Source organism: Augochlora pura, chromosome 2 (assembly GCF_028453695.1).
Source record: "Augochlora pura isolate Apur16 chromosome 2, APUR_v2.2.1, whole genome shotgun sequence".
In the NCBI taxonomy this organism is placed as follows: Eukaryota; Metazoa; Arthropoda; class Insecta; order Hymenoptera; family Halictidae; genus Augochlora; species Augochlora pura.
Window position 1 is genome coordinate 20,114,368 of NC_135773.1, and position 15,281 is coordinate 20,129,648.

Genomic DNA, 15,281 nt, shown 5'->3' on the forward strand with positions numbered 1-15,281 from the left:
AAAAGAATTGTGTGAATTATTAAATTGTAAAGGATTATCGAACGCTTGGTTTTTGAAGATTCAACGTGGACTGTTTGCAAAATCCACGTTCCTATATATGCAAAATATCGGACTAAAGTGCGATGGGGAAGAATCGATCGTAAAAACGGAGGCTGACACGATTTTTGGAAGCTATTAAAGACTTTTTAAAACCCGAATGGGTTGGTCGTGATATCAGATTACAGAGCATTAGTGTGACGCCGGTGTCGAATTTTCGGGACCGGCAAAGAGTAGACCAATCCAGACAAATTGGCAACAACTACGTGCACTCTAAAATCACTGATATAGTGACAGAATCTGCTATAGAAGTCGTCGATCGTATTCGGAATACTTAGAGTAAAAAGTATTAGTTCAAGAACGAAAAGGATCATTGTTATCGAAATTACAGGCTTCAGAAACTAAGTTAAACTCAAAAATGAAAATATTCTAATTCGATTGCAAGAAGCAGAAATGACATAAAAATGTATTTCTTCCCTTAATAATTTTTACAAGTTGAAGGGAGGATAGCAATGTTCCTAAAATTTGTTAACGTCATCGTATCTTTAAATTTTACTTTTAAAGGATTCCTTAAGCTACAGTAGAACTTGTTCTTGCTCTGTTAGACAATAAAACTCTAGTGTCACTGATTGAGTCGAATCAACCTGGACTGACAAAGATTATAAAAGCGTAGAAAAATTGATGAAAATGTCGCACCAAAAATCAAGATTACAACATTGAGCATGAGCTTAGATACTCATGTCACTGGTACAATTTTTAATCTTTATGAAATATTCTTTAAACTGTAGCAAAATTACCAACCAGTTAGCTGCTTCTGACAAGTGTACTCACCACGAAGAAATTCAATACAGTAGGGACACCCTTATTCGAACATTTACTTTGACTATTCTTAATATTCAAATATTCTAACTTAAATGGATTTTTTCGATATTATTTCTGCTATAACAAACATACTTGTCATGCGTAAAAATTTGCTGTTTAAATCGGAATTTCAGTGAATACTAAAACATACTCGTAAAGTTTTTCAATACTTGAGGTTATAAAGAAATAAAACGAACAATAAAGGAATATAAATAATTATTAGGAAAAATCGTATACAGTATCTTAATTATGTAAATACTCGTCACCGCTTACTTGCCGCGACACATTTTAGATCCACACTTCTCCAAGAGGTCGCAGCGGCTAACTGGTTGAACAATAAAGCACAATTGCTGCGAATACAAAATAATTTGAAATTATTTAAAAATAATTAGGGACCACCGAGTGCTTATAAACAGAAAACTGTGTGAAAACCCATGACTCCTACGAAGAACATACAAAGCCCCGAAGGTTTATTAACCGAAACGTGGGATCAGGCGGCACAGGTGTCACTGATACACTCTTCGGGTCGAACAAAGGGTCCCCAGAGTCCCAAATAATCCCTCCAATCATTAGAAGGCACTGGCGTCGATCGTTCGACGGAAAATCGTCGTGAGACGTGTAACACGATCGTACGACCGGCATAGCGGCCGCGGTTGTCCACGGATCGCGAGAACCGCCGTGTGCCACAGAGACCGGAAGCGGCGGTTGTTCGAGGAGGCGCGTCGACGATTGTGCGTGTGAGCTTTGATAAAAACAACGTACTAGGAACGAGACGCATTTGCGTCCGAAGAGGCGCTGCATCGCCCCCGTTGCTCTTGAGGCAGCCGTGCCAGCTAACGTCTACCAGTCGGTTTCGTGTATGAAACTGCGGGTGTCGATATATCAGAAGGGAGAGAGAGACGGTGGATGGTGTTGATCAGAGGGGGCTGTGTAGCCAGGTGGTGGAAGGGGCGGTCCATGGTGTCGGTGATGGACGCCCCGTTGCAACGACGTAATCCACACTTTCTGTCAAACCGCACTGAGCCCCGACCGATTGTCAATCCGTACGTCCTCGGACCCACGTGTTTTCTCGTCGGATTTTTTCCTTCCCTTTCTCACCCCCATCACCGGTGCAGCTTTTTTTTCTCTGATTTTTTCCACCCCCTCTTTCTCTCTCCTCTCTCTCTCTCTCTCTCTCTATCTCTCCATATATCTATCTATATATCTATCTCTCTGTCGCTCTCCACGACCCTCTGTTTTCATAGACTCTTTGCCGGAACACTTACCGGAAGGCAAATTGGATTGGAATTGATCCGGCGGTCGGAAGCTCGCGTTTTATTTCGGAATCGAGGGTGCTGATAACTAGGCTGCAGATTTTTGACGCGTTCTTGACGTTCGCGATATTATGAAATACGACGTCGTTGCCGGAATATGTGTTCGATCAGGCGGGACGTGCGTCTGTCAAAGCATCTGTCGCGTTTAGATCTCGGAGCGGACGTGAAGAATATTTTCTTCAACGATAATGGCGGACGAATCATCGCAATGTGAGAAATGTTAACCATTTGCGACGCGATTTTTTTTTTGTAGTTAGTACATTTCTAGATGGAAAAGAAAATTTACAGTGATTGCGTGCTATCACAATTTTTGATAATATGTTAAAATTTTGTTAATTGAAGTAGAGTGTTGATGTGGAAGTAGAGTAAATATTGACAATAGAATTATGTTGACAATAGAAGTATATTGATATTGGAGTAGAATAAATATTGACAATAGAAGTATATTGATATTGGAGTAGAATAAATATTGACAATAGAATTATATCAATATAGAAGTAGAGTAAATATTGACAATAGAATTATATCGATACAGAAGTAGAGTAAATATTAACAATAGCATTATATCGATATAGATATAGAGTAAATATTGATAATAGAAGTATATTGATATTGGAGTAAAGAAAATATTGACAACAGAAATATGTTAATATAGAAATAGAGTAAATATTGACAATAGAATTATATCGATATAGACATAAAGTAAATATTGATAATAGAATTATATTGACATAAAAGTAGGATAAATATTGATAACAGAAGCAATTTACATTTAGTACGTTCTGTATCGAATTTTCATAAGGAGTCTGACTTGTTCTAGTACGAGGGATTAATATTCGTCCTTTAAAGGGTGAATATCAAGTTATTGCGTTATCACGTTTTAAGGTTACCTTTTGAAACGAAATAACTCTTTTAGATCTGGAACAAGTGTTTTGTATTTGATTGGTATTTAAGACCGACTAATTTATTGAATATTAGATGATCGATTTCTTGCAAAAATTGTAATTGGTTGTGTAAATCTCGAAAAATTGTCCGGTCGAGCGACGACTTATTCAATCAGTCATTATCCTAATCAGTATTATCCTAATACATAAGAAATGCCGGTTCCTACAAAATTTTAGTCACGAATCTGACATAACCTTGACATAATACAACAATATCTTTAATTTCGTCTAATATTTTTACTATTTCATATTTCGTCTACTAATATCTGTCATAAACGCTTAAAATCAACAGTCTAATTATCAACTAATTCTAATTCTTCCCAAAGCATTAACTCGCGAAACAATTATTAATCAGGGATCAGAAGGATTTGTCGTCAACAATCGCAAACGTTACCGTTTAATTTATTTCATCTCACGTGTCCCCGTATTCAAGTCGCCGCTCGCCGAACCGTGCGCTTGTAAAATTAATTTACCGACCCGGATAAATCCTATTATGAAGAATTAATGCTCCCGACCGAATCCGCTTAATGGTTTGAGTGGACTTAATTAACGTAATTGAATTACATCCAAATGACTTACAGCGGCGCAATCAGTTTCCGCGAAAAAGCGACCGGAACACGTAACACACTTCCGGCAGCCGAAACCCCGCGATTGTGCTTACGTTAGCGGTAATTTCCTTCGAGCGACGGAATTAATCTTGTTGTCAACAAAATTATTGGGTTGGCAATTAAGTGATCGCGGATTTTGTTAATGGACGGTATCAGCACATTCTTTCGTTTTATCAACGCATTCAGAGGAATTAAGTTATATCGTTTTATTACCGTCTGGACTTTCATTTTCGATTTAGCAAGAAAATTGTATCGATTAGTTATTTAATTTCGTTTTTATCACTGTTTGAAGATGAAAGAACAAGAAGCGCATTTTAGACATATTTTATTGTATTATTTTCAAAAGGGGAGAATTAAAGCGCCTGATCTATATTGTTTTTTTGCTGTTTGGACTTCCACCTTTAATTTAGTAAGAAAATTGCACCGATTCATTATTGAGTTTCATTTTTATTACATTATTTCCAAAAAAGCAAGCACCGCGAGCACGACTTTTATGTTATATACAGTATATTAACACTTTATCGACCGGTAGCCTATAAATCGACTTTTCCCCCCGATCGGTAGTCTGCGAATCGGTTGCCATAGTAACCCTCAATTTGTTATCTATTATTGAGATAAATGCGTTAAATTGTACTACAAGCTTCAATATTATTATATAAATGTTTAAATATCATAGATAAATAAAATCAAAATAGAAACGAAAATTTTTACGACCGGATGTCGATAAAGTGTTAAAATGAAGCCTTGAGAGAAAGTCAATGTCAAAATTGATTTGTCCAAATGAATAAACTTATATTTCTAAGCAAAAGAATTCGAATTTTCTTTCTTATTTTAAATCCGCAATCACTTGGTTGCCAACCCGAATAGTTGTCGACTATCGCGCACTTGAATCGACGCGTTGTTATCGCAAACCACGAAGGAATCGATCAGGAAAGAAATCGAGAAGGACGAGAGATAGTAATTTTTCGCCAGGTGTTTTCGAGCGTTGGACTCGCAAGCGACAAAGGCAAGTTCGGCCGGGCATTTGCGAAACAAAACAATAGCGCTGTTCTTTCGATCTCGCTGCCCCCCCCCCCCCCCCCCGGTTTAGTTTGCCGAGAAATATTTGGGCCGATTTGCCCGTGAAACGCGTTCACGAATTTCACCGTTTTACGGTTTATCAAGCCGGACGGGACAAAAGGTATCTTCCCCGCGATCGCACACCGTTCACGACGCACACTATCCGCAATACCGTTTGTTCTGATTTGCACGATTCTCATTCTGTTTCTGCCTTTCACACTGTTTCCCTCCTGTCACCCCCTCGTCACCGGGTTTATTGGAAAGTTCGACCTCGATGCATCCTACATGCATACATACATAAGGGATGTTCGCCGATAATGGCTGTCTACGTCTCTCTCCCCCCCTCTTTCTCTCTCTCTCTCTCTCTCTCTCTCTCTGTGTATCTATCCTTCTCTCTCTTGCCTTCTCTCTCTCTCTCTCTCTCTCTCTCTATGTATCTATCCTTCTCTCTCTTGCCTTCTCTCTCTCTCTCTATCTCTCTCTCTATGTATCTATCCTTCTCTCTCTCTCTCCCTCTCTCTCTCTATGTATCTACCTCGCTCTCTCTCTCCCCTGGCTCCGTCCTCCACTCCCATCCCCCCGCAATTCGTTTTTCCATCCACACCCGTCCGCCAACCCTCCTTTGCATATTTTCGCTTTCTCTCCACACCATTGCACGTGCTCTGTCGTTTGGTCTTTTTAATTTCATATACGATCCGCGTTGCACCCTCGGCCGGATCGATTTGTAATCGAGTGGGCTCCGCGACAACGGTGCTCCGAAGCTAATTGTTCCGATGAAACGAATTAAATCCTTCTCGTTTAATTAACATTGAATTTCCTACGGAGCTCGGCGAATTTGCTCCCCGATAGCCGGTCGATGACGCGAGTCGATTTATTATTCGATATTCGCCGGGCCGCGCTGAACACATTTCTCTGTGATTCTGCGAAACGACGAGAGAAAACCGTGGAACGTATTAACGTGTTATCAATTGCTATCGTCCCGTCAGTCGCACTTCATTTCTCTTTCATTGAATGTACTTCGCAACATCCCTGTATTAGCGTAAACATGGGATTGAAGCTCGGATCAAACAAGTTTCCCCTTTCGACAATTTCAACAAATTAAAAATAATTGCTCTTCGATTTCTTTTCATGCTTTTATTGTTTTGTGAATTTGCTGGCAATTTTTCTCGTAAATTTTTCATCTCGCGTAAATTTCACGATGCGAACTGCACTGTATTTATGAGAATGTTTTTGTATTGTCAGTGTTATTTGTTGTATAATTATTTATATAGACTAACCCAGTTGACCGCTTGAAATTAATTATTTAAAAATAATGTATCGTTGTTCTTCGATTTCTTTTTATGCTTCTATTGTTTGGTCCATTTGCTGTGAATTTTTCTCATAAATTTTCCCCTCGCGTAAATTTTGCGATATGAACTACACTGTGTTTATCATAAATGTCTTTCTATTGTTAATGTTGATCGTTGTATAATTATTTATGTAAACTAACTCAGTTAACGGGTTAAGATGAAGGATTTAAAAGTTGTAGTAAAATAGAATTTTCTTCACAGTTACATCGATTAAAAATTGATTAAAATTTCTTTGTGCCTAACAATTTCTAAGAAGATATTCTGCATTTATTTAAATACTGAATTCTTGACAATAAAAAACCAAAATTTGATTTAACTTTAAAGAAAGGAATAATCTTCACATTCGATCGATTTTGTTTGATTTTTTATCCTTAATCCGGCTTAACATAACCTCAACATTATAGGGCAAAGCGTGAAAGTCGAAAGAACTCGCGACGTTCTATAAAAAGGTCAATTACTCGAACTAATAAAAAGAGGCAAATTAAACGACTCAATCGGCCCGGTTTAATTACAGTCGCTCTTATTTCGAACCATTACATTTCTCCTTTGATATTCGTGAAATTTTATTTTCTTCCACGTTTCTCCCACGAAATGTTACTTTCCGATGAATTTTTCCATTCGACGATAATTTTAACCGGGATCCTATTTTGAATAAAATTGAAATTCGATGTACCCTCCCGCTTTTGTACTCAATAAAAGTAACGTAGAGCTTTGACAACAAAAATAAATATTGAATTTCATCGAAATGTTCGTTTGCTCTCCGGCTGCTGTTTGAATTTCACCTTTCGAAACCCAATTTTCTGTTTTTAATCATCCCTGTTCCAAGATTTATCTTAGAAACGAATCCTCTCTATTTCATTTTTCGAAAATTTCCATTTGTTCACTTTGAAAATTTACATTGATTATTATATTTGTAGTAACATTTCTTTGAAAACTCCCACCCTCGTTTCGACTCAGAATTTCATTCAATTGCCCCATCGACGGAGAATTTCATTCGCCTCAACCATTGTCATAACAATGTCAAGATTCATCAACATTTCTATTCAAAACTTCAATTTCACCCTCGCCGTCTTAATTTGTTTTCCCTTCGAACGCTTCTTAACCAAATTACATCGTTCGGTAATGCCACAATTTCATCCCCCGACATTTCAAATTGCTTTTGTTTGAAGCACACTTCGGAACCTTTCTCTACGGGTGTCCACGATACGCAGAATTTGATCCTGAAACGAATCGCGTCCTCCTGCACTTAAATTGCTTTTTTTTTAGCACTGGCCAAAATACATTTGCAAGACTTTCGTGGCTTATCAGAGCGTATTTCCGAGTAAATTGCCCGTAAAATTCTGCTCGAATTCAGCTTTACATCGAATGGTATAGATTCTGCTTAAAGAATCTCGAAAAATATTATCCAGTCCCAAAGACTCCAATGAAATTGATCTTCAATTAAATTCGCTTTTCATTCTACTTTAATTCGATTAAAAATATTTTCGAATTGCAAATAGTGTTGTAATATTTCATCTGTTAACCGGGAAATTAACTTTTAATCAAGCTATATTATAGTCTTTCAAGTAAGAAAAAGAATTATTTTTCACTTGTAAATTATTCATTTTGACGAAATTAATAATGGACAAGTTTTTGACATATTTAAATTGCAATAATTATTCTGAGATTATTATTTAATATATATTTAATATAATATATATTAATTATTTAATATATAATATAACGGTATACTTATATTTATAAAAACTTATATTTATGAGTGTACCGTTAATTATAATATAGTTTTTTTTAGTATACTATATACAATATACTATAGAGAGAAGGTTATGGGGTTATTTGAAACTAAACTATACCGTACCGTCGCGCTAGGATTTCTTTAATATGGTATTAGAATATAATGTGCTTCGTATAAATACTTTTGAAATTAAAATTGCCATTTTGTCTTCTTTTTACGATGCAATATCTCATCGCATCCAATTAACAGATATATATTTTTATTTGCGAATTAACTCTTCCCGTCACTTTTGCCGCCTTCCTTCAATGATCTGATCTCCCTTCAATGACCAGATCTTCCTTGAAAGAGAGGATCTTTTCGTCGCAGAGTTGCCTGCTGGCTTCACTTAAAATTTAACACCGGTATCCTGGAGAATAATTTCGGCCGCCATCCGGGCTGCTCGCGAATTCCGTTCACGTGCAACGCGATGAAAGTTTCAGCGGGTCCCGCGTCGTCGGGGACACGCAAAAGGAATCGAAGAAAACCCGGTGGGAGAACGCGACGCGGTAACCGGGTACGACGTGTACAAGGATTCGTCCTGGCGAGCTAATCTCTGTCCTCCGCGCGGACAGCGTGGTATCGCGCGCGCGGCACAAACGGTACAACTGTATCGGTGTGTCTCAAGGGTGTGGTTTCCTGTTTGATGTAAAGGCTGGATGGAACAAGTGAAAATGTCACCGAGGCGGGAGGGGAGGGGACAACAGGCGAACAGTCAAAGTTTTAATGCATTGATCGATATGCTCGCGGCGAAGTGTCTCCCGATGCAGTTCCGAACAACTTTACGGGATCCGATGATATGCGTGCAGCGAGAGCTGCACGCGTGTGCGCGGACAGAAAGTCCGACCTTCAACCCCTTAAATCTGTACTGTTGGCAAAATTGTTCGAGACTTGCGGAATTGCCAATATATGTGCATCGAGAAGAGAAGAAGTAGTGGAAACAATTTTCAAACCTATTCTTTTTCAAGTTTTTAAGCTGTTGTTATTGTTAATGTAATAGCCATGAAAAGTAATATTATTGGTGTAATGTAATAGTGAAAGAAAAATAATACCCATTTTATAGCTAGGTTTTTTTGTCATTTTTCGAGCTATTGTTATTTCAATTCTAATATTTCAATTGTATCTAATATTTTAATTCTGTGTAATAATTTAATTGTATCCAATATTTTAATTCTATGTAATAATTTAATTGTATCCAATATTTTAATTCCATGTAATATTTTAATTGTATCTAATATTTTAACTCTATGTAATATTTAAGTATTGTCTGAGAGAAAAGAAGTATATTCAAAACATTTTTCAAAGATTCTTAACTGTTCAAGCTGTTGTTATTTTAATTTTACCTACTGTGTACTATTTAAGCATTCGACAATCTGTGGAAAAATGGCCGATTTAGAAATGAAATTGTGAGAGAAAAGTAACATAAACGTGACAATATTTAAATCTATTTTTTAGAAATTGTGCAAGTTATTATTTTTATATTATTTAACTACGATATTTAAGTGTCTAATATAATATACAAAATAGTCGATTTATAAATCGAAGTATAAGAAGAAATTGATATAAACAGCACACTGTTTAAATCTATTTGTTCTTAATTTTGCAGGCTGTTGTTATTTTAATTCCATTTAATATACATTATTTATATGTCAAACTATGCAAGTAACCAATTAAAGCTTGCACTTACTTTGTAAGTGCACAAAATTTAATATACAATTCTGAATAGTTTTTAATTTGTGATTTGCATTCTATAATTTTTTTCCATTGATTGTATATTAGAAAATTTATAAAATACCTCATTATTGTAAAGGTTCGACTACGAAACTTGCTAAGCTATATTACAAAGCAAAGGAAGCAAAACTATATTTAGTTATTATTTTGGCGCTAGCAAAAAAGAGAAATGGATAAATAAAAATTGACCATGGCAGTGTACTTGACTAGAGTTAGCCTTGTTAAATAATTTACTACTTCGTTTCATGGAAACTGAAATTGTTCTATGTAAAAGGAAAAGAATTTTCAAGTGGTTGCGTAAATTCTGCACACATTATTTCACATGATTTTATTGATTCTTAAAAATAGTTTTTAACTTTGAAATCACTTAATTATATTTAATATTTGTTTCAATATAAAGAAATCGCTTTTACTATCAAATTCATGTGCATAGAATTTTCGCAACGATCTAAATTTCTATTGAAAATATATTCTACATTAAGGTACAAAAAAGTGGAACTTTTCTCGATCGTAGAACAATGATTTATTGTTCTATTGTCGATCTTCTCTTCTTTACTTCAATAGATTTTTCCATATGAAAAATTATCTTCTGATAATAGAAAAAGTATACGGTTTCACATATAAAAAAAAAGATATAAATTAAGTAAACGTCAGTCTCTTAAATCGATCGTTAAGTCTGCTTATAATTTTTATCTTGTCTATAAACTATTTAAAAATCATCCTATAAAAGTATTAAAACATTTTGTTTGCAAATGTCTCATAATTAAATGTATAAGGATATCTCTAAATATTAATAATCACACTACTTTAAAAAAATTAAAAATAGCAATTGAATCTGTACTTTCATTTCAATTGTCTCTCTTATGTGTAACCCGTAAAATATTTTCTCTACTTGTTACAAAGCAACAAATGTTTCATGCGTTCTTTATGCAGCCAGAATAATTTCTAGCAGAAAATCCTTCTATCGAAGCCATTTGAAGGTTATGTCATGATAGATGTTTGAACGTATTTTTTCATAATATATATATATATAAATATTAGTATTATATTAATATTAGTAAATATAGTATCCTATAAATATTAATATTTGTTTCATAAAATGTAGCTGTTAATACAGTTATTTAGTAGAAGCATATATCAGACTGTTGGCTCGCGCGCGCAGCAGTAATTTGAATTCTCGCGCGCTTGCCTCTCATTGGCCATTGTTTTTTCATTAATAACTCGTTAACAAATTCGCGTATTACATTTTCGCAAAGGAAAAGGTTACTCAAAATTCCCTCAGGAACCTCTCACATCTGTTATTTAATTATTTAATTATTAATGTTATTTAAAAACATCCTAATTACGCATATTACATTTCTCGTTTTGCGACAATCGAATTTATTTTTGGGATCGCATTTAAGAGAGACACCCTGTACGTTGTCCAGTCGATTTTCCGGTTCCAAATAGTCCGAGCAGAAAAACAGGCGAAACATGCAAGCAAATAAAGAGTGCGAAAGATTTGAAGACGTGTATTACGAGCCACGCGAGAGGACAAAATAAATAAGTCGTGACGCGGGGGCAGGAAAGCAAACAAGTCGGGCGGTTATGAAGAAAACGTGACGCAATAGGACACATAGCGGGCTCGATAGAAAAGAGTGCTGTACACCCATAAAACGGGAGTCGCTGGAAAGTCGTAAAGCAGACGTATACCAAGAGTAATAAAGGGGTATCTTGTGCGACTCTTCGAAATCTTTGGAGAACATGAGTTTCCCTTGGAAATTAAATGACACGATGGGGTATCAACAAATACTTTAGTATCGTTAAATTAAGATATATAATATTTAATATATAGTATATAATTTAAGAAGCTTGAGATCTTTTTAAAAACATTTGTAAACTAATTCAGCCGCCTATCGACAAACACTTGACATAAATTAATCTTTAATATAATTTTGCTGACAAATATATCAAATACATGAAACAATAATCAAGACTAAAAGCAGCAAGAAATGACTGATTCGTTAAAAAAGACTTTTGCATTTTTAATTTAAGCAACGCTCGATACCTTTTTCAAAGCATTTTTAAACTCAGCCACTTATGAGCATACATTTAACCCTTTGCAATCGAGTGGCGACTTTAAAGCACCACTAAAACAATTACATCACGTTCCAAAATAATTTGTATACATATTATCAAAGTCCAGAATTAAAAAAATCGTTAAACTTCTAACTATGCATGGATCACAAGATTCAATTTCATATGCATAAAGCGAACTTTGTTATAGAAAATAGAAATAGTGTAAGTCAGAAATACAAGACTTAGAATTAAAATGGTTTCGAGTGCGAAGGGTTAATATCAATTAAAATTCAATATAATTTTGAAACAAGACTAAAAATAGCAAAAAATTACTGGTTTGTTAAAAAACAAGAAAAACACATTACTATAAATTCCACGTTATTTTTGCTATAAAAACGACCAAATATATTTGTCTATATGATTTTTCACAAACGCATCGCCACAACTTCCCTCGTTAAAAAACAAAAAATCTAAAACGAGTGACTTCTCAGGCAGTAAAATTGCTCGAAATCGTTCTAAACAAAAGCATCTCTCCGCAGTGAAAGCTCGCCCCCTCGTGTCATCGAACCTCCACGAAGAAGCCACGTTCATCATCGATACCCCGTATATTTTCTACGCGTTCCACTTGTTTTGCACCCGGTTGCGGACACTATCGATCAGCGCGAGGTGGCGAACGTGCGACTGGTTCGACAACAAAACGGTAAGACGGGAGGACACGTGAAAAAGAAATTATGGTGGAACGGGAACAATACGGGGAAATAGTATAGCACATCGATATTCCTGGTCGTGGCGAGGTCTCACCAGGTGCACCAGAGATTGGACGAGAAGGCAGACGGGATTGCCGGCGGCTTGTATGACCTCGACCGCTCGCTCGTGCGTGCTGTGCCGCAGGTCCACGCCATCGACTTCGATTATCCGGTCCCCAACCTGGAAGCGGACGCGGGAACAGAGAGACAGAAGCGTTAAATTCTTCGATTGTTGTCGGGCTTCTCTAGGAAACGCTTTCCCCGCCTCTGCCACCGTCGAGACCAATTATACGTCAAGCATACCAAGAAAGATAGCGTCGCTTCTCCGGGTCCTGTTATTATTGGACGAAGGGTTATGTGCAGCCGGGGGAACGTAAACGTGAAAAATGGGCTTCGCGTGCCAATAATCTTTTGAAAAATATCCAACAGATTTGTTGTAGTATTTATACGGCCATTTTTGAAACTCTTTATGTTTATCGAATATGACATATTAAATTCTTTTTAGATTTAAAGTTGCAGCAACTGCAGTGGTTGGTAGCAACGATTATTATTTCTTTGTTATTTAAACTTTATTGTATAACAAAGTGTGCTTTGAGAATGAAATAGCTCGAGAGATAGCCTCGCTATTGTTTAGGTTATTTTGCAAAATAGTTTGGAATTGGTGTGACTTGACTGTGATTATGGCGTTACAGGTAAGGTATGTCAGTTTGGACGTATTAAATTCTTTTTATAGTTATTTAGAATAACCTATTATAGATCTCATCTGCTCCAATCAGTATTCAATTCGTACATTATAAAACTTATGAATTTAGTTAATAAGCCATTAAATTTATAAAATTTTATATAAGAAGCGTACACAAAAATCCAAGAGTATGTGCTCACACTGCATATATTAAAATCGAGTTTATTTGGGACAGCTTTATTTATATTAGCTTTATTTATATAGCTTTATTTATATAAACTTTATTTATATAATCTTTATTTATATAATCTTTATTTATATAAGCTTTACTTATATAATCTTTATTTATATAAGCTTTATTCATATAATCTTTATTTACATATAACTTAATGATTATTAACTTATTTCTCTACTATCGCGACGCTAACTTTCTTGGTTATTTAATTGTTCTCGAACGCGAGTGGAAGAAGGAGGCAATGGGTTACCTTCAATTCGCCGGTCCTCCCAGCCGGACTGTTGGGCAAAACGTTCTTTATGAAGATCCCAGATATGTTTTGAGACTTACTAGAACTGCCATTGTGCAAATCGACCTGTAACATAGATATCAATCCCGTGTAATAGACACGCTGCTACATTTGACGCCGTGAAAATGGGATTCCGCAATAATTTCCCTGAAAAAGTCTTCTACATGGTAAGACGAACATTAAGAATATTTCGTTTGTAAGGAAAAAATTCGTTCGCTGAATTTGCTTCATGTTATAAGAGAGTGCATACTATAATTACTGCATACTATTACTATAATAAGTTTACTATAGATATAAGAATATGTTATGATGCAAAATTGATTAGATATAGTATATAGTAATAGTAGTAGATATATTACTATATGTCTAAGAATGTTACTGTAATACTATTACTATAGTAATATTATTATAATAAGTTTACTATAGATATAAGAATATGTTCTGATGCAAAATTGATTAGATATAGTATATAGTAATAGCAGTAGATGTATTACTATATATCTAAGAATAATACTATAATACTATTGCTACAGTAATATTACTATAATAATACTACTACTACTACTACTACGAAATTCATGCATCACGATTAGACTGTGTATTTTATCTATTTATGAAAAATGAATATATAAAATTCAAAACTAAAGACATTCGTAAACTTTCAATTATTAAAAGAAGAAAGACATTTTTATGTAATTTACGCTTCTTCTAATCAACTTAAACTGTTGTTATTTTGTATAAATATGCGCAGTCTAATTATCACATAAATGAGTAAGATAAGAAACGGTAGAAGCATCGCAAGATCTTCTTAAATCATTAATGGAAGTGAAATTGTAAATAGAAGTATTGAATTTTAATTCGACTTCCGACAATTTGTAACAATCTACAAATTTTGCAAAGCTTCGCTGAATAATGAATGGAGAGAAAAACGTAGTAACGATATCTAACAATACAAACAATTCTCTAGTCTACGTGAAATAAAAAATTGTTTTATTGTAAAAAGTGCAAATTGTTAACTACAAAACTAATTTCTGTTGCAACTAATATTAAAAATATCAGCTTTCGCGAAGACGGTTGCGATAGTAAATTCGCTCAATTACTATAAAGAAGAAATGCATAGATAATGAATTCTGCATAAATAATGAATTATAAAAATATTATTTGCAACGATAATTAAATAATTAAAAATTAAATTAAGAAGCACCGTGTCAGGTAATCGAATCCGAACGAAAACGTCGATCGATTGACGCGTCACGTTGCATTATTAAGACGCAGATGCAAGAGATACGACACGTCGAACGTAATTTTTCGGACGCATCATCGAGGCGGAAGAATTAACAGCGACAACTTCATTACGTTACACGGTTACACAGAGTCGACTTCCGTGCCTCGAAGCCATTTTGTGTATCAATGCACGCGCAGCCGTTGCAACTTTGTACGTCATATATAGAGTATTTATCACCAGACTGAAATTATCAACGAATGCCGTCAACGTTGTACCATTAACACTTCAAAGCTCGACGTAACATAGCCGAGCAGAGTTAATGAAGGCCGAAGAACCGAGCGCGATAATTGTCGTTAAAAATACGTTTTCAATAA

The 15,281-nt window shown here is 35.3% G+C and overlaps 1 protein-coding gene across 4 annotated transcripts in view; it reads right to left on the reverse strand.

Annotated features, from left to right (window-relative positions):
- LOC144478441 (multiple PDZ domain protein) overlaps positions 1-15,281 on the reverse strand; it is a 186,037-nt gene that overhangs the window by 21,918 nt on the left and 148,838 nt on the right. For all 4 annotated transcript variants that reach the window (XM_078196316.1, XM_078196315.1, XM_078196313.1 and 1 more), the window contains 2 exons: positions 13,644-13,748; positions 12,532-12,657 (listed from right to left, as the gene is read on the reverse strand). In XM_078196316.1, coding sequence (XP_078052442.1) covers positions 12,532-12,657; positions 13,644-13,748 — 231 coding nt within the window. The remainder of the gene's footprint in view (positions 1-12,531; positions 12,658-13,643; positions 13,749-15,281) is intronic.